This window comes from Charadrius vociferus, unplaced genomic scaffold (genome assembly GCF_000708025.1).
Source record: "Charadrius vociferus isolate BGI_N301 unplaced genomic scaffold, ASM70802v2 scaffold15, whole genome shotgun sequence".
Taxonomy (NCBI): domain Eukaryota; kingdom Metazoa; phylum Chordata; class Aves; order Charadriiformes; family Charadriidae; genus Charadrius; species Charadrius vociferus.
Genome location: NW_009650064.1, coordinates 4,812,418 through 4,834,017, shown reverse-complemented (window position 1 = coordinate 4,834,017; position 21,600 = coordinate 4,812,418). Strand labels below are relative to the sequence as shown.

Genomic DNA, 21,600 nt, shown 5'->3' with positions numbered 1-21,600 from the left:
TACTCTTGTGTATCAATTCTTAGCACGGCACTGTCCTTCTGCCCTGGCTCACCAGTAAAGCGCTTATTGGCTGCCAGCACGGGCATGCCCTGCACAGCTTACAAGGGTATATGGGTAAGAAAGAATAACAGTATCATTTATTTGGTGACCTCCAACTTACAGAGCATCCCTCCTCTTCTACATAGAAAGTTGCAGTACTATTAGAGTATTCTAGCATTAAGTTAGATTTTGATCATTTGTATTTTAGTTCTAATGTATCAATCCCTTATTTAAATAAAATTATGACTGTCAGCATTTACTGTTAGGATCCCTTTCTAGATCCCATTAAGGCTAATTCCAAACAAAATAAAATGGAATTATTTAGTATAAAAAGTTTCCATTATTTATCCCTTTCATGAATCATTTAAAGACTTCATGTCAGCAACTGAAAACATTCATGCTGATCTCACAAAGAGTAGACAATATATTATGCATGCTGCCCACTGATTTATCCTTTCAGAAAGTCTCTTGCAGGCCACTTACCAATACTGCCACTCACTGTCTAAAATATAAATAGAAGTGCTTCTAGAATACATAAATAAATAATAATTACCTATGGTTAAAACCAGCAGGCTGTTAAAACCAATATCCTGCGTGACATGAGCTCATACCAGATGCTGCAGAGAAAGGTATTCTTGAGAGGACTACTCTGAAGCAGTACATCCATTATTGAAGAGCCTTCCTCAACTCTTTCTTCGGCTGGTTTATCAACGCAAGTATTTGGCTTTTGTCATGCTTAAAACAAAATTCCACACACCCCCCTCAACTACACACACTGCCCATGCAAACAGCTATTCACTTTTTCTTTAAATCCTATTTGGTCTTCAATCAGAATCATTTTGCAGCAACAAGCCTTGCAACGTTTAAGAAGTCAAGGACAAACTGCACATCATGTAACTTCTTCCATAAGAAACTGGAACAGGTTGATCAGACAAGCTGTGGATGGCCCATCCCTGGAAGTGTCCAAGGTCAGGCTGGACAGGGCTTTGAGCAGCTAGTGAAAGATGTCCCTGCCCATGGCAGGGAAGCTGGACTAGATGGATGACCTTTAGAGGTCCCTTCCAACACAAACCATTCTATAATTCTGAAGTCTTTGACTTGCCAGCTGAAGACCAGTAGCAAGGTTTGCCTACACCACAGAGAGCAGTTAGCTTCTGAAGATCAGAACTCCTCAGGTTTGGTTGTAGGAGAAATTCCTGTTTCAAGAGGGCAACTTCACATGTACAAGCAATGTCAACAAGTTCCACAGGATTATCCGTGTGCGAATTATTCATGAATAAGCACTTACTGAATCAAGATCTTAGCGTTCACAAGAATAGTAATTTTTGCTTGCATTTCTTAACAAGTAATGGAAAAGATAGGATTAATTTTGAATTGTTCTAAGGGTAATTTTATTGCCACAATAATAACCCCACTTAAATATACAGGCCAATTATATTTGAATGAATAGTGCAAATAATTATTTTGTTAGTCAATTATCAGGATGACAACTACTGCATTTTATGGTAAAAAAAAAAAAAAATAATCAAAAAAGCTTAAAATCACCCCCACCCAAACCAAAATCCAACTTGATCAAACCTCTCCAGCAGCAACAGCTTGTACTGTGCTATTTAACTGGCGTTACTCCAGTAGCATAAATTTAAGAGTCAGCTTTATGTTGAAATGCAATACGTGAAAATTGGGGGAAAAATCCCACACCTACAGCTGTCACCTAAAATTAAACACAACATTTTTCTTCAAATCCCAAGTGTACTTTCAAAAAGGTGCCATGTTCATATTTAGCTACTGCACTGCCATTAAGAACACATTTAATCTACAACAGATAAACTAAATTCTTTCATCCAAACATGCTAAAAAAAATTAACAAAGGTGAAAACCAGGTGTAATTATCTACATGTCTCAAAACAGTGATTATTTATTTCACTTTAAGAGTAACCTATAACTTAGGAACATTTTCTTTTTGCTCCTGTTGTAATTTGCAACACAGGCCAAAAGAAATAAACTACACATATTTTGGAGGGGGAAAAACCGCACCCTAAATTAAACAGACTGGTGTTAGATAGAGTAATTCTATGTAGAGAGATGTGCACTATTGGAATAGTACCAACAAGCTGACTTGTGCAGAACAGTAGGTGATCTTAACCATCTCCAAGGAGATTGATTAAATGGCTCCAATCCAGTTTAAAATGCTTATCATTTTACTGAGATACTCAGCAAACACGACAACAATATTCCATGCCTGTAGTAATTTATTTATTTTTTTTTAAATAGAACTGGGTCAAATTCTAAAGTTGTTATAACACATAAACTATAAAGAACCAAAATTAGTAAAAAAAAAAATAAAATGTTGTTACAAAGACGTATATTCAGTGTTAGATACCACTCCTCACTAAAAAGGTCCTGCGTTAAGCAAACGTACTTATTTCAACAACCAGGATGAGGCATTAAGATAGATAATTGGATAGTATTCTTGAAAGTTTACTTCTTTTACTTGTATTAACACAGGATAGAAAGGGATTAACTATTTTTGGCACATATAAAATAAACAGCATGCAAGAAAGTAAACAAAAACATGTACTTACGAAATCAAAGTCTCCATCTTGAGGGACTTTCCAGTTATCGGGGAAAACATTTTTGGATATGTGGTAAGGTTCATGCATGTTCTGATTACAGTTTTCAGGGCTTTTATTCTTGGAATCCTGTTTATCAAAGTAGTCCATGAAAGAAGGTCTTTGAACTTGCGGTGAAGTAGCATTTCCTTAGTTGAAAGCAAAAAGAAAAGAAGAGTTAAAACTATTTAAAAATCAAATATTTACTGCACTACAAAATAAACTCCATTTATTAATTGTCTTGGATTTTAAAGAAACTAATATAGTCATCTGTGTCTGGTGCAAGCCTCCATTTGTCCCCTGAGAATCTTTGGCATAAAAGCTCATAGCCGAAGAATGATATTTTTGTAGCAAGATACAATGTGGAGAAATGTTCAAGACATTTCAGAGTTGCACATACAAATAATATTAGAAGTTACTTCATGTGATATCTATTTGTTGTTATAGAGACTGAATAACACAAGGTGGTAAGCATCCCTTTGGGTGCTGAATGCCCCTAACTTCAAGGCCTGGTCCACAGGCACTTGTAGGAAAGCAACTGAGTTCCATCAGTTTCACCAAAGACGCGATTTAAAAATTATTTAGAAAAAGAACTTGCAAAAAACCACCACATAAACTGTGTCTAGACACTGCTTAACTAAATTCATTGCCAGTGAGGATTCTCAGCAAATTATGGGATCACACTCTACAGATGGCTGCGAAGCACCCTATCTCCATGGTGTGGAAACCCTGGGGGATTTTTGTCATCATCTATGCGGCTGCAAAAGCTTTACGAAGCAGATTGAGATCAGCGTGAACTCCCGTTCTGTTATCCTCTTCGTGAAAGTAAATGTAAAAAAAAATTATATACAACCCTAAACGACTGAAATTTGTTTTCTTTGTGGGATTTCAAAGCAAGTTCATTACTAAATAGAACAATAAATAAAACGTAAGAAATGCTTTAATAGTTCTTCATAACTATCACCTCAGAGACTATATTCTGTATAGCACTGGCTCATGAAACACGTACTTGCTTGCAGTGTAACACATTCTACATAGAGAAACATGAAATATATTTCCACAAGTAAAATATGAAACAGGATGCGAAACATAACCAAGCTAAAACAAAAACAAAACAACCCACAATAGAATTATACTTTTTTAGTTACAAGCATAATAAAATAATTAAGAAATTTTATTTGAACTATTTGTTTTAACAAATGAAAAGGAAAAACACTGGAAATATCTTTTGAGCTTGTGTTTAACGTGACCACTAGGACTTGCTGATCTTCATATCTAGCGTTATATTTGTTTTTACTAATTCGCTAAGTGGTTGGGGTTTTTTTGTTCCCCTCCTCTTTCACCTCATTTCATCATCTCTCCCTGTGGTAATCTATTCCCTCTGACTCAAGATTTCTTTAATTCATTCTTATTTTGCTGCATGGTTAATAGTGGCCTATTTTTTTCATTAACGCTTATTTTTGTACTGCCATCTTTTATAGCATATTGACTTGTTCTTTTCTACATCTTCTGTTCTAGTAAGATTTCTTCCGGCTTTTTGAATGTGGTATTCTACTGTCTTATGATCCAGGCTTTACTGCACTGCACTCCAGTTGCTTCTCTTCAGCTCCACAATGATTCCTCCATTCAGTCTGCCATCTTTCCATACACACCATCTCCTCCCCACATTTTTTTAGCCTATTTTTCTCTCAGTTTTTGCCATATTCTTTTCTAATATTCTCTTCTAATCCCAGATCATAGTTATCTCTACTCACCATCTTTTAATTAATGACAACTACAACCATACAAAAACATTCAGTGAACTAAACTCCAGATAGAGTTTAACAGATCACATGGGAGATTCTAGAGAAGAGGTATCTGCTAAGTTTGCCCCCACTGAATTCAAGATCACTTGAATAAGGTTTCTGGATGTCTTGAGTCTGGGACTGAGGAAGGGATAAGAAGTAAACAGCAGGGATGCCAAATAACTACAGAAATAATCCCTAAAGGGCAAAAATGGAAGAATCTAAACTTCAGCAAAACATAAATTTAGAAAACAGATCCAAGAGAAGGTAGTAGTATGAAGGGACTGGAATTAAAAACAGAAATACAATACATTTTCTTAATACAAACATTTTATTACTTGCTGATCGCTGCCCAAAACCCCTGAAACTATTTGTACCAAAAAGATAGGACACCACATTGCCAGCCTTTCAAAACCAATATTTCTCTTCTTCTGAAATGGTTGTACTTAGGTTTCATCCTTGAGACATACTTATAAACAAGATTACCAGTGTCTCTGTTAGAAACTCTGAGGTACCAAAAAGTTGGCCCGTTACAGGTAAGATAGTCTCCTTCCTCTCATGTAATAGAAAATACTTATGATTTTCCAACAGCTGCTCTTAAGTTTTAGAGCTATTTATAAATATCTTCCTTATATATGTAATAGAAGATTGCCTACATGCGTAAAACAAACCAACCCCTCCAAATTCCTAGCTATCAAATGCATATTAAGGAAAGTGGGTCAACAGGCCTGAAGTTACACTGAAATGAGCAAAATACATTTATTTTACACTTTGAGGACTTGTTCTATTTGTTTTGATAAATAAGAATTTAAAACTCACTTCTGATTCCAATTTAGTATACAGTTAGCTAACCAATTTAAAAGAACAAGAGCTGCTTTTTTCACTGCAAATATAAAAATTCACACGCAAAACCAGAAATATTATGCCTGCAAAACAATGGGACTAGAGATGCTGCAAGGTTTGGTTTTTCCACAATGTAAAAATGTAAGATTTAGTTAAAAGTTTATTTTTAAGGTTTTATTTTATTTTTACAAATAATAAAATGAAAAAGAGACTCTTTTTTAGACCTAACACGAACAAGCTGAGTTAATATTTCAGAGAAAATAGGATAGGTTGACACCTACTAGTTTAAAGGCCCTGTGAAGGCTCCTACCTCTTTTGTATTGACTTTACAAAACACCCAGGCTTTTTATGCCAGAATAAACTGATGTAGGTTGCACTTTTTTGTGAAATGTAAAGTTATTAGAAGATCATTTTGATCTGAAAGCACTTTTTCTAACTTCCACGAACAACGGAGTAACGATACCTTATTGACTGTCTTTCAAGAACCAAGAAATTTAGAAGTACAACACAAAGATTCCTTTAAGGACAGTTAATTCACTAAACTATCCAATAAGTTACTTTGTACACAAACTGTATACATAATTTGCCACAAAAAAATCTGTAGCACAACCAGTATCCCTCCACACTTGCACTGAAAACCTATTGTGCAATAGCCTGTTTCATTCTGCCTGGAGAAGAGAAGGCTCCGGGGAGATCTTATTGCCGCCTTCCAGTACCTAAAAGGGGCCTACAGCAGAGCTGGGGAAGGACTTTTTACTAGGGCATGTACTGACAGGACGAGGGGGAATGGCTTTAAACTGGAAGAGGGCAGGTTTAGATTAAACATTAGGAAGAAATTTTCCACTTTAAGGGTGGTAAGGCACTGGCACAGGTTGCCCAGAGAGGTTGTTGAGGCCCCATCCCTGGAGGTGTTCAAGGCCAGGCTGGACAACCTGGTCTAGTGGGAGGTGTCCCTGCCCATGGCAGGGGGGTTGGAACTCTATGATCTTCAAGGTCCTTTCCAACCTAAACCATTCTATGATTCCGTGATTCTAGGAGGATTTGGATTTTCCAGTCATTCTCATTTTAGTTTGATCTTCAACACAAGATAATCATGTTTAAAAATGTTTGCTGCAGTTTCAGCATTTAAGAACACAAGTCTCTTATCATCCCCATACTTGCCCACTCCAGGACTTCAGGATGGCTTTGGGAAGAAAGTCACAATAAAACCAGCAGGCTGAGAAATTGCTGGCAAGCCACGGAACAGAGAGACCGCCATGGACACTGAAAACATACATTCTACCTCAGCAATACCCCTAACAGGAATACAGCCAATCGGGATGTCCCCAAATAGTTATGTAAGAGAATTTCTTCCCCAAAAGTATGCTGGATAAAAATAATGAGGCAATGACATAACACAACACCAACTCTATTACACTGTTTCAAAACATATCACAGCTAAAATAATTCTAAACACACATTTCAAAATAAGAAGGAATACACATTCCATTCTAATGCATGTTTTGATCAAATTCAATTGATGTAATCTATAAAGAAAAATGCTTTTGTAGTGATGTATTTCCAACAGAAGAGTATTATATTAATATTAAATTGATTTTAAATCCATTTGAGAGTTCTGTTGTTAGTTGTTAAGTTTCTATACTCTGTGTTGGTCTGAGCCACGTATACATTCCCCCATGGTAGTCTGGCTAACTCAGGGCCAGCTTGTTTGCAAAAAACATGCTTGCCTAACTTTGTCAGGTGGAACCCATCTCTCCACAGCAGTCCCTGATCCTCAGAGAGGACCCCACGGTCATAAAAGTCAAACCTCTGTCAACAACACCAGAGGCACAACTAAGTATTGACCCATAGGATCCATCCACTCCTCCAAGGCTTTCCCTTCACCATCATGATCAAGAACATCCTCACAACCCTGGAGTTACTCTTCAGGTCACTCTCAAGGTCTCCTCTGGCAGTATCACTGGCATATGCCCCCATGGATGGGCAGCAGGAGACAATCTAAGCAACGGGCAAGCCCTGGCAACCTTTCAAGGTTGTGGGGCTGGGCCATGGGCAAGAAATAACTTTTCCTAGATAGCAAGTAAGGTTAGCAGATAAGGGCATCCATCTCCTACGGGAGTCTCCAATTTCATGGGAGCAGGTGGGTGGTGGTGGCAGTATTTTGCTTGTTTGGGATTTTTTTTTTACAATTTCTTATAGGAAGTCTCTAAGTCCTTCAGTCTCTTACTACCAGGACACTGGACCTCTCCCACAGCTGCAAATCTACAGAGCAGAGCCTTCCTCATTTTTCCAAAAGGCACAAGCTTCCACAGCCTTCCCCATCCCGGGGATATCCACCTGCCACTCAACTGAGGAATATTTCCAGCTACTGCCTCTTCAGTGAAGTTAAGAGACCGGGCTCTCCTGTCAGCAGTACTTCTGCAAAGATCCTGTCAGTATCTTTATTCCCTCAAAATACATTGTTTTGTCACTATTAGAGTGAGAAGCTGTACTGCAATCAGCTTTTAGCCTTCTTTGGACTATCACCTCTTCCACAAAGGCTAGAACAGCTTATACAACAACATATACTACTTAGGCTTCATATTTCATACATTCATACCACTACTTTCTCACCACACAAGGTAGCCTACAACACAGTGACATTTCTGCGAAATGGGAGACAGAAGCTTTGAATACAATAAGGTTGAAGAGAGCCTGGAATTTTGACCTCAGTCTCCGGGCAAACACACTGAACAGTGAACGACCATGTAGAAAGCTGCCACAGCCACCTCCTTCAGCCATATTTTAAGCAGAAATTGTCACTGTATTTTTATGAGTGGACGAGTTCTGTTGCTCATACACACCTATTAGACAACCACCTCAGAGAATGAGAAGTCAGTCTACTTAGTTTCTGAATTGCAATGAAGCATTGGCAGAAACTAGATGACCAGTTCCTTAGGCCAGAGCAGCTGGGAGTCTACCAAAGGATTTACCTAAGAAATGTTTGACTACACAAAGGTGTGTAACAGAGTGGTTACCAAGTTTGCAGTTTTCACATCATAGTGACTTATGCACTGAAGTCTTCATTCAAATTCAGGCCTCATTCAGTATTTTATTTGTTTTATAATATACCTTTTCATCAGAAATAATTGCAAATGGCATTTAAATGGTAATTCCACATATTTTTCAACCAGCTGAATCCTTCACAGACTGTTTGAAGGACTATGTACTCAAGTTTAAGGGCTTTTTAATGGGGAAGAGCTTCCTGTACAAAACATTAATTTGCTTCCTGAGAACGAGACTTGTAAGACTAGTTTAATAACTTCTGTTCTATTTTTCCACCTCCTGGAGAATAAAAAAAAAAAACACTCAATGACACTACTATTATAAACCCATTAGTTCTTTCCAGCTGAGTTATACTTTATTTCAGCTTTCAACAAAACAAAGAAAATCATCCATGTTAAGCTAGCATTTTGCAACAGCTCTTGAAGCAGAATTGCCAACATGATGTTTTTCCTTTGAAAAAAAATCCCATTTGTAAAAGACACTACTACTAGTGGCATAAATGAACAACTTTTATTACCAATCACAGGAGAGGGCTCGAGGACTGGAACAGGCTTCGAAATACTCAAGAGTGTCACCTATGGGGGAGGAGGGAGGGGAAGGAAACCTGCTGTCCCAAACAGTATATTCTTCTGTTTGACAAGAAGAAAGAATGTTTAAGAATTATACAGACTAAACCAAAGACATTTTATGTCTTATACGGCAAAAAGTAATAAAACAAAAACCTGACCACTTTTCTACATTCTGCCACTTGATTAGTTCACTGTCCTCCTCTTTTACCAACCATGAATCATCTAGAAGCTTCACTGAAGCCTAAAGTAACAGTTAGAAATCCAATATAAGTCCAAATCGCAAGAAGAGGCAGCTTGTTTTCCAGCCCCAAAGCAAACAGCAAATACACCTTTAACGTGACGGGGGGCAAAAAAAGGGGGTAGGTGTGTTAATGAAAAGGAGAAAGGGGAGGTACTCTTGGTGAACCAGAAAGCCCTAAAAGCCCTAACACTAAGCCTTGCTGAAAAGCCACAAAGGGAATGCAGGGAAGCTGGTCTGAATACCAGTCTCTGAATTGAGATAGAAAAAAGCTTTTACACGAAAATAAGTACAATCCGAGCAGCTGAACAAAAGTAGTACTACCTTCCATCAATCCCACTCCTTCTTCCACTCTATGTTACGCCTCCTAAAGTTAAGATCTGTCCTCCCACCTCTCTGTATTGTGCATTTTCTTCCTTCCTTCTAGGTACATACTGCATAGTCCCTGCTCAGAGCATGCACAGGCCTACTAAGCAAGGAAGCATAAATGTTGTTTATTGCTAGGCTGTATATTGTATGTTGGGGTAGGATGACAGGCCTCTTTTTGTTCCAAATACCAATTTTATCCGGGCACAATTCCCTATTTGTGAAAAAAATATGGTTTTAGTTATTTTCTGTCATGGCTCCCAGAGGCCTCTAAGCATGGGCATTTATAAATAAAAACCTATTATTGTTTCTCATTTTGTCCTTGAGCAGGGAAACAAAAGGCAGAAGGAAACAAAACATGAAACTAAACACAAGAGCAATTAACAAAAAAAAAGTAGTTTGTCACAAATATTTTGTGTCTCTAGGAAGGAAATGAAATCCCTCTTCCCTACCTAACTCAGTTTATTTCTCCAAGCTTCTTGCTTGCAATGTTCTAATATTCAGAAGTATCAAAGAGCACTTTTAAGCTACCTGTTCTGATATATTATAATCAAACCACACAAACACCTAGAAAGTGTCCACCTTGCCTATGAAGGTACACTGGAAAAAGCAACCAATCTCCAAAATCTCGTGTCTTTTTAAAGCACAGAGAGGCACAAAATCTATGTCTGCCTCTCAGGAAGACCAAGGATTTGTATGTCCCTTCTTGGTGACACTTATTTAGGTCACTTGCTATTGCTCCTGTTTCAGCCAATACCACGTGAATCACAGAACCAGAGGAGTACCAGCTACAGTGGACATGATTTATATTTGTTTTGTTGCCTCCCAGCTGAATGATGAAACCATCACTTGCCATCAGGCTACCTCCAGTTTGCTGGCTTTCCTTCGATGGAGGTACAGGTCTCAAGACAGTCACCTGTGGGGGGGATGGAGGGGAAGGAAACCTGCTGTGCAAAAGGTTATGTATTCTTGTTTGACAAGAAGGAAGAATGGGTTTAAGAATTATACTGACTAAATGCCAAGGTGTAGAAAGGTAATTCCCTTTCTAACTACAGATTGGTACTGGAATCAATTAAAAATGGAAAACAACAGTACATTTTAAAAACAATGTCTCCAGCAACATAGCAGACAAATAGGACATGGATAAGAGACTGCAGTGCAAACCTAATGACACTTTTTTGATCTGTTTGGCATACTAACAGAACTACACGGATAGCTATCAAGCCTGAAGTGATTTGAAAGGCCACACAAAACCTTACTTCATAATACTTCCATACTAAGAATTACTTTATTATCCTTTACTCCAAATTTGCTTGAAATACCCTTCTTTTTTCCTTTTTTTTGCATCATTCATCTTTTCCTCAACTTGTTGAAACTGACGAGTTCAAGATAGCTTGTACTAACTCTTTTAGCCTCACAGTTTAATCGGCAAATACTCTGATCCAGCACAAAAACAAATTAAAGCACATACTGAGTGTTTTCATGAGGTGAATCATCCTACTTAAACTAATCACTAATCAGCAGGTACATTTGCTATCTTATTGCTGAGAATAGTAGGAAAAAAACCCCAAACCAACAAAACAAATGACAAAAAACAACAACAAGATCAAGAAAAGCCTTCCTTCCTTTCAATTTGCTGTACATTAAACCACAAAGAAAACATATTCCTGCTTTGCACTTCCAACTAATCTTGCACAAATTACAACAGGTGTATATGTGCAAACACAAATGCAACTTTATGTATGCTATAAAGCATTCAACAAAACTATTTTTTTGGCACTGATTTCCACTCTTGAGACATTAGCTTTATTTATTACCTCCCCCCTATGCCCCAAACAATTGCCTGGACTTAAACATTACATTGTACTGAAATGAGGCACCTACAGCCTGAGTAAGATTCATCTATTGATGCTGCCCATTCAAGCAAATAATTCTATTAAATTCAGCAGGCCTCATTCTGCAGTAGTCTTCAGCCAAATAATGAGCACATCAATATGTAGGTACATATTGTTAACTATTTAACAAACAGCTATTTATGCATACTTAGGTGTAACTTATAATTTTATACTTTAAGACATTTGCAAATTTTTTTCCTCTGTTACATGCTCCCTCACATGCTGCTGAAGTCAATTTCGACTTTTTACTTAGGTTTCAACCATCTTTTGATCACTGCCTTAAATCAAGCATTATAGAATTCCAACATGTGTTCAAATAATAACATTCAGTTATAAAATAAAAATCTGATAGTTGATCACGAGTTACAAGACAATTTTGCAGCAAGATGCGTACTGATTGCTGAACCCATGGAGAGTCATGACGAGTTCTCAGGACTACTGACCACTGCAGCAGCTTCTCACGTAATCACATCACTTTAGTTTAGCTCCAAGGAACCGGTCCAAATGTATGTGAGACAGGAGGCAAAAAAGCAAGAGACAAGCAGTAGAAGGGAGAATTCACAGAAAGCTAATTTTAGAGTCCTCCAGAGAGACTTCGCAAAGCACCAAAACCTGGCTTCTGCTTTGAATCTCCCACAATAGTCACCTTTTTATCCACAACCTATAGAGAACAAACACTTAGAGACACAAATACCCCTCTCCTCCTGTTTTAGCCACAGAACTTGACACTTAAAAGCCACTGATGATATATTTCTCATACAGTATGAGAAAACCTAACAACTTACTTTTCATGGTCCCATCTTCCTCTTCATCGTCATCACTATTTATTACCATGGTCCCCAAGTCTGATTCTAACATAGTACTGTTGTGTTCAATCATTGTCTGAGCGCCTTCACTCATTGTGCTTGTGGCTCTCATGGTACCAGCACTCTCCGAACTGGTCTTCACCATGGTGTGAGAGTCCAGCTCATCTTCATCCTATCAAGAGACATTGGTCAGAATGCAGCAGATCATTTAAAAAAAAAAAAAAAAAAAACCAAAGTTAAGAAGCAATCATTTAGGTGCTTATTCATTAGTTTTATACTTTCATGTGACCTAGGTGTACTGCTAGGCTTCCAGGTTTAAAACTTTAACAGAAATTACAAAATAAAAAATGTTGCATGTTAAGGAAGAATAAAAATGTTCTTTCTCAAAGATGTACAGCCAGCAGGGTGGATATACCAGAAACGTGGCCCACATACCCACTTTGCATCAGCAGCCAGTTTTGGGTAGCTCGGTGATTTTCATGAACCATTATACCTTTATTCCAGTGTTTGGTGACCCATTATTATTCCAGTTTTTGGTGAAACACTGGAACAGGTTGCCTAGAGAGGTGGTAGATGCCGCATCCCTGGAAGCATTCAAGGTCAGGTTGGGCAGGCTCTGAGCAACCTGATCTAGTTGAAGGTGTCTCTGCTCATTGCAGGGGAGGTTGAAGTAGATGACCTCTAAAGGTCCCTTCCAACACAAACTATTCCATGATACATCATTGGGTTCCAAAATCAGTACCACATTTTTAGAAAGCAGTTGGTTGTTTTGCAATGGACTATCACTGAGGATTTGTGCTGATCACCCTTAACCAAGTATCACGCCTAGCATCTCACATTATGCACAGCAGTCAGATGACAGACACCTGTTCAATTTAGGTATTAAAAAATCCTCCAGAATAGTTTTGGAAGTCCGTCTCAGAAACAAAATCCACTTGGCTTACTTCATATATTTAGTTCTCTTTACGAACCTCTGTCACAAGAGTAAGCAAAATACCTTGTTCAAATTATGCAGAAAAATATCTGTAGAGCATATACTTAACCACTAAGTAGGTGAGGGAGCCAATATCATTAAGAGATACAAGAGCATTTTAAATCAGTGACAATAATGGGCCAGGAATGTGAAAGAGAGAACTAATGACAGTCCAGTCAATGAATTATAAAATTCATATGCAATATCAATATTTGAAAACATTAATAGGAAATCCTACTACTTTACAAAGTCTGATTTAGATTATACGCACGCCATCTCAGCATTTCAGGAATAACGTGATGGACCATACACATTTTCTATAGAAGTAAAGTCTATTACCAAAGCAGGGAAAAAGAAACCCAAACCACCAACAAAAAAAAACCCCAAAAAGTAAACAAACAAACAAAACACTAAAAAAAAAAAACCCACCAAAATTTAAAAAACTCACCCAAGCCCCAAAACCCTAGAAGGTCTGGCACTCTCCATTTCTTGCTGATCGCGTTCCTTACCTTTCCTGTTATGTTATTCCCTGACACAGCAGCAGACAATTTGCCTCAAGTATAGGCATAAGTGCATGACCCAGCTACATTGCCTAAGTGCCTGTATCTCTGTTGGTCTAAGCAGATACTGAGAACTGTAGTTAACAGCAATACCAATACACCAGCTCCTGAAAATTATTCTATTACATCTCAACTAAGAGACAGAAAAACAGATCTAATTTTGATTCAGAGTCTAGCTAACAGCATAACATACTGAAACAGATCTAAATCTGTGATTAAAACTTCAAATGCCAAAAGAATCATCCTTTTCTAGATTATAATTTGTAATATTAAAGTTCTTCATTTGCATTCTTTCTGGGTTTTTCAGTTGCATTCTACAATACTATATTTAGTACCCTACCCTTAAAATTTTATGATATTCCCAAAGATACAGATAGTTTACAGCTACAGCACTAGAGGACTGTGCCAGTAAATAAATTAGAATATTTTAGTACTGCTCCTCCTGGTGGCAACTTTAATTTTCTTTACTTCCCTTGCTCCCCACAACATTCTTGCTAGCCCCAGTAGTTTTTACAAATTATATTTTTCCCTTTCTAACAAGGCTACTTGTAAAGTAAAGTCCAGAAGTGTCATTTTGCATTGCCAGAACAATTAAGTTATTTCCAAGTGCTTCTCAGTACTGCAATACAATGCAAAAATGATTCACAACGTACTGCTGTTTCCCTTATTAAGTGCTACAAATTTTGATCACTAGTGTTTTCCCTAGGTCAGGAATGATGTACTGAGAGAGAGGCAACACAAAGTTTTTTGGGAGGTCTGTGCATGCCCCAAAATAATTAATTCTGTGTGTTAAGCCAGATTGCTTCCAGAACTATCATTCCGGTACTTCTCACAAATATGAGATTTAGCTAATATGGCAGTAGACTATACTGGATCTGAAAAAAGTAACTTTATAAAAATATCCAGTGGATCCAAGTTATGTATGTGCACGTCGACACAAGAGATGAAAGTGATTCCTTCATACAAATTCTGATTCATGCTTTACAGTTTGTAAATACTGATGTAGAACAACTGATCTGTTGTTAAAAAGGGTACTCACTGATCAAATAAAAACACACACAATCTCAATTTTAACCATGAAAAAAATATAAGGTATTAAAGCTCAAGTGTCATGTTCTCATACTGTTTATGAAGACAGATCCAAGAATCAAGCAATAAAACAAGCTAACTCTGGAATTAAACTGTCTGCTGTTCTCTTGTGCACAAGTAATAAGCACCAAACTTGTATTTGCCAGGGGTTTCTGATACACCAGTAGACAGCAAAAGAAAGAGTGCATGAGTGAGTGCACTAGTATCTCTTGAAGTTTTACAGAAAATACATTAAACTACAGAAAATACATTAAACTACAGAAAATACATTAAACTACAGAAACTCTGAGCAACATTACAGCATAAAGTAAGTACAAGTAAAACATGACCAATACCCTGCAAGGGGACTAACTGTTTAGAACTCCTTATTTACCAGAGTAAGTTAGAAAGTTAACAAAATCAACCCTTAAAGCATGAAAATGCAATCATAGAGACTTGATTATCAGGACAGCCAATTAAAAAAAGGCTTCAGCGTAAACAACACACAAGACTTCACAATATGCTTGTAACATAAAAGATGTCTTCCTCACACGAGAAGTTTTCTCAGAAAAGATGGCATTGCATGTCATACTCGAGTCTACATCATGACAGCAAATGAGCCGAGATGATAAAGATTAATGCATTATTCTGTTGCATTTTTAACATTCATAGGAAAAAAAGGGATGAAGACCGATAAAGAAAAAAACTAAACAAGACAAGCAAATATGGCAGCTTGCCTTTAAAATTATCTTTAACTATGGTTTGTGCATGTAAAAAGAACACTAGAGGGCACCAGAGACAGCTAACTAGGCTGCAATACATGAAAAGAAGATTTACATGCTGGCAAAATTCAGTATCCTGTAAAATAATTTCATTTACTATTAACACCTCATCATCACCTTTGAAAAACGTGGCTGTAGTTACAGCTATCTTTTTGTAAAAGCACTGTAGTAGCTACATAAACACATAATATAGTTTGGTCAAGAACAAGGATTTTGTAGAAGTTCCTAACATGTACAAAGCCCAACTACAACCTGAGTATACGCTTAATACTGAGCACACATTTAAGCTTAGACCCATCAGCAAAACAGGTAAAGACTTAACTCAAATCCTGTCAAATTAAATAGACATATGTCACAAAACAGCCCTGAAGCTTGTTTTCTATCTCCTTCTAATTGATACAGCTAGTAACAACAACTTGCTGCTCACAATTACCTCCCTGTTTACTCTTCCTATAATCGGTTTCTGGCTCTAAATTGCTGTGGGTTTTAACAATATGCTCTTATGCCCTTTGGATAGCTATATTTCACTCGAAAAAGTAATCTTTACATATTTCTAACTTAAGGACACTTAAAGGACTGCAATCAAATTTAATTAGCACATATGATAAGTGTTCTTTGGCTTGTAGGAAAAATGCTACAAAAACAAAAGTTTTAACACTGTCAAAGTTACACATATATACATACAGATACATAGATACATCGTATACATGAACACATGAAAGATGCATGAAAGTAAATATAAAAACCTTCAGGAAAATACAGCCTGGTGTATCAGATTTAAAATATAGAATAACTCAAATGACTCACTAGTTCCTATAAAATAACTATATAAATATTGTAAGAAATATAAAGGAATAATTATAGCAATTATTTCTTAAGGTCTCAAAAGACAGACACCAACTTCTCATAATTAATATATAATTAACCAAAGAAACTTTTGTATGAATGAATAAATAAGCCAACATATAGGAATAACTGATTATTGATGGTTGGCTAAGTTGTTGATAGTTGTCAACCACTAAGTGTATAAGAAAAAAAAAAAAAAAAAAAAAGGACTGAAGTAGTAATTCCTTGTTTGAATATTCTAAAATAATTAAGCATTCCTTACACAATAGAGACATTAAAATGTAAAAGAAAACATACAGGAAGAGCTGCTTGTTAGCTCATTCCTTTAAAGATCCACAGAAATAAATATTTAGACATGTTTCCTGCGAGCTGCCAGGCAACGAGTTACTTTACATTCCCATAATACTGCTGTCCAGCCTCAGCATCCAATTCGCATCACACTTCAAAAAATGTACAAGAGAAGAGATTGGTCATGTTTAGTAATGCCTAAACTAACATTTAAACTTTGATATTGGGATTAACCTTCTGTAGAATACACCACTTGCAATTTTTGCTTAATTAAAAAAATCTGTACAATTACCTCAGCACCTATCAAAACATGTCAGTTTGTCAGAAGGCATTCTCATCACACGAGCAGCTCTCATAACAGGCATAAAACCAGTTCAGAGCACACTCACACTATTTATAATGATATTATCTCTCTCTGGAAGGATACAGACATGAAGACCGTATTCTATTATCTCTCTCTGGAAGGATACAGACCGTATTTGACCTGGCCATTTATTTATGGCTGTATAATATGAAGGTTTGAACAGCAAAAAATATATTTATGCTACAATTGACAACTTCACATACTATAAAATGTTCACAGGAAGTGGTAAAAACGAAAAATAAGAATCAATTTTAGGGATGTGACTCTTCTTCGTCTGAACGAAAACAATCTGAATCGATCCTGAAAATTAAGCACATAATTGTGAAATCTTTGCATCTGATTAATTCTCCAAAACCACCCAGTCCTCTCCATTTTACTTTCAGTTATGCGAGTCACTTATAACCTGAGCGCCCATTACAGTACATATAAGGCTTTAAGAGGGAGTTAAAGCTATAGAAAACTTGTTCAAATGTAACTGTTAGGCTTAAATCTGTTTTCCTAACAAAAGGAACACCATAGTTAGAACATTTTACACCTTTCTTCTTGATGGGTCCCAAAAGACGTACCAGTGAGTAATGAGCACAACTGCTCATGCTTTGCGTAGGAAATCCTTAGGGGTTTAGATAAATAAATTCAAGCCCTTGACAGGTTAACTGAAACCATTATTTTTCGATAGCATCTAGACTCAATTCACTGCCTATGAGAGACCTTTAACACTGATAGACTCTACTTAACACTAACATCAGTATTTGCTCTTGCTTTTAGGTGTTATCAAATATGCATTTCTCTAGTTATGACTCTGCCTTTGCACTTCTATGAGGACATGACAGCAATATCATTGGGAAAAATCCACTTCTAAGCTATCATTTTCCAAAATTTATGTGCTAGGTCGCTATTACTTTCCAAATGAACACTGACTCTAATTCCATATACAATCTAAAAACATTTCTAGATATTAAGATATGATGAAATATACGCTTGAATTACTGTCACTGCTACTACACAAGGTAACATAGGGACTGTCATTAATTCTTTCTAGAATTGCTGCCATCATTGCATGTTGGCTTATCAAAACGTGTATTATCATTTGAACTGTAGGTTTGTGTAGTCATGCGAACTACATACAAGCAGCCCTGCATTTCTTCAGGGTTCTGTGGAGATTGATACATAAGAAGAAGGAATCTGTAATGGTTATTTATCTTTATAGTTGAATGCTGGACTGCTGACTTCATCCACTACAGTATACCAAACTGGCACTCATTCCATGTTTTCCCTTTCCAGAAGGGAAAAATGAACATTCAGAAGAATTGCTTTATTGTTTTTCTGGCCGTTCCCCAAACAAGTTCCAAATTAAATGAAAGATATAATCTTTGATCTTATTTTGAAATTAAGCATTATTTCAAATTGAAGTGGGGGGGATTTGGGGAGGCTTGTCGTTTATTCGGGTTGGGTTTTTTTTAATGACAAACACAAATGTTCCAATGCTTTAATTTTACTCTTCTGGTTTTGATCCTGGTTTCCTTTAATAACTTGTGGGTCCATCGATCACTCTTGCCTAGTACACTTTAAAAACTAAAATCTGTGCTGTCCAGAATTTCACTGAATTCCAGCCTCAATCACACCTACGTGTTGCTCAGCAGTCTCCTAGCATGCAGTACATGAGTAACACGAATTCAGGAAACATGGTAGAGAAAGCTTCTCTGGTTAAATAAAGAAATGTAAGAGTTTATCCTGCTGTTTCCTAGTTTGGCTGGTTTTGTGCTTTTAACTGATCGGGATCTTTAGTGACTACAACTGGACAAGATGCTGGTGTCATCTCTCAAATGAATCTGGAATTTCTTACAATGATGTACTGCATTGAAATTCCGTTGCAAAGCATGGGAAGTCTGTATTACAACCAAACTATTATTAAAACCAGTTCAGAACAAGATTAGTTCTGCATTGTGACAACACGAAAGCTATTCATAGGTCACTACCAAACATGGAGTTTTAATAAACTGTATTTGTCAACAAGGAAATTCCTCCTCCTCACCTCACCATCAGTATTCTTAATTTCACTCACTTGTACCTTCACTTTTTCTATTGAAGCTAATTATTTCCAAACTTTTTTCACTCAAGGCTTACCAAGCAATACTAAATTATTAAAGGTATATATTTACCAATAGAAAAAGTTGTACTTACTACCAAATATCACATTAACAGTTTTAACAAAAGTAAAAATTTCAACCTAATTACAAACCTTATCACAGATTATTTTTTAGAATCATAAAAGCATATGAAAACTTAGGGAACTGAAGCATCTCAACAGCATGAAGTATCATAAACAGAAATCTTTTTAGAAATAGGAACAAAAATCCTTTTTTACTTAATCTTTTTATAATGGCAAATTTTTTCAAAAGTTTAACTATTCAATATAAACCTTACAGCAAAAATACCTGGACATCCTCTTGTCCATTATAAGACATTTTTGCAGTACTAAATATAGTGGCTTATAGTCTTCCTTTAATAATGCTGATGGAGCTAAAAAGGCACAAAACCTCTCCAGAAGAATCTCCAGGAGCAGTGAAATTTATCTATTCATGATCAGGATTAAAATACAAAACAAAAAAATCCAAACAAAAAAAAAAAAGAAATCACACTGACAAGCACCACTTCCCACTTTGCAAGAAGCACCAGCTAGTGCTTCCCTTTTGTTTGCTCCGCTTACAAATGGCATATCTTCTTATCTTTGCAGTTGTCTTTCTCTACATTTAGAACCTCCCCCAAGCTCAAAGAGATCTATTCCTTCCCCCTACTGAAGTTTACAAGAATGACACAAACTATTTTTAAAAAAAAAACATTTTCTTTGCCATAAGCAAAGCTGGCCTTTGCTGGAGAACTACAGTTAAACTCTCAATCACCTTACCATGGTATTACAAACAAATCCTCTGAATTATTGTTGCTTCAAATGCACACAGAGGTCCATAGCAAATATAAGACAGCCGGACTTCCCTTAGCTTACAATGAATTTGACTACAGACTATTTGTGTAGCCCAGTCTACTACTGGACTTCTCACAGCAAACAAAACAGACATCGGATTGTAAGGATTAACCTTTCTGTGTTTTCCCCAAAGAAAAACAGTTACAATAACCTGTTAAGCAGAGTTAGAATGTGCAGTTCAAGCAGTTACCACCCCTTAACAATATGCAGTAACCACCCACTTGAACTCTTAAACTTGTCTTCTTATGCTCTAAAATATTAAGGGATAGCTTGCATTAACCTCTTGTGCTTTGTATTCAGCCTACCTTCAGTGTTACTTAAAATCCATCCTTGACAAAGTTTACTTTGCATTAAAATAGACCCACAGAGGCAGCCAGCTTATCTTGCTGAGGAAGCAAACTACTTACCTCAAAAATGCAACCGCAAGGGCTTATCTAATTACGTCCAAATGCAATATATTATGCACTCAATACCCAGGATCCCTCTCTCTTACCAAATGATGTTTGCAGGAGATGTTATTATCTATTAATTTTAGTTAATTAATTATAGCCTGTAAGTCAGCATCACCACAGAAAACTAAAAAGGAGTACAAAACATCAAATTACTAAGGATGATAAAACTATTTCTAAAAGCACTTCACTAACTCCAAGGATACTATACAGCATGATGTGCATGTTCAATGTATTTATTTTTTTAAAAATAATTCTGAAGTAATTTACAAGTACAGCAGTACAAAGCGCTTGCCCTAACAAATACACCCTTCTTTTCACAATGTCCATATTGCTAAAGTTTTCATCCAGACTGTCTCATCCTTCTTGCCTATTTGTTATCTTAAGCCTCCTCTAGTAATCTCTCAGCTCTAGGTAATACAACTACAAAGGTTCATTTTCCAAATTCTCCCTTTCTGTCTTTCATTATGCTGGAGTCATACACTACTTTTAATTTTTCTACCTTTCTTTTCTGAGCTGACTAGTCTCACTCACAAGCCCCCTTTCTATCTATCATTTCATTCTGTGCTGAGAAGTCAGCTCCACCTCAAATTGGCCTCTCCCCATTACTCACCTGTTCAGTTTTCAAATTCCTTTATTCTTTTCTCCAGCCCCCTCCTAGCCCCGGCAGGGCTGCCTCTAGCCCTCTGCAAGACTATCATTATTGTCTTTTAAAACTCCTCTACATCATGATCCTGAAAAAAAATTGAGGAAGGTATGCTAATGCCAGAGCTTCCCATGCTGACTAATCTTATTTCTCCTCTGCCTGTGGCCCCTCTGCCATCCACTCTGACCTTCTGCCCTATATTTAAGAGCCATTTCTTTCAAGCGGAGGCTGACTCCTGGTTCTGGGTTTGTTGATGCTCATGCACTGGTATACAGTTACAGCCCTTAAAATTCTGTTAGTATAAGCAAAAAAAATGAGAGACCTAGCATTTCCATAGACTACAACTGCACTTGTAAGAGTAAGGCAACCATGCAGCAAAGGGACTTAATGGTATCCCAGGCTGCATTAAGAGGAGTGTTGCCAACAGGTGGAGGTAGATAATCCTTCCCC

At 36.9% G+C, this 21,600-nt stretch overlaps 1 protein-coding gene across 2 annotated transcripts in view; it reads right to left on the bottom strand.

The window, feature by feature from the left end:
* Positions 1 to 21,600, bottom strand: part of STK3 (serine/threonine kinase 3) — a 137,903-nt gene that overhangs the window by 42,551 nt on the left and 73,752 nt on the right. For both annotated transcript variants that reach the window (XM_009891831.1, XM_009891832.1), the window contains 2 exons: positions 12,174 to 12,366; positions 2,622 to 2,797 (listed from right to left, as the gene is read on the bottom strand). In XM_009891831.1, coding sequence (XP_009890133.1) covers positions 2,622 to 2,797; positions 12,174 to 12,366 — 369 coding nt within the window. The remainder of the gene's footprint in view (positions 1 to 2,621; positions 2,798 to 12,173; positions 12,367 to 21,600) is intronic.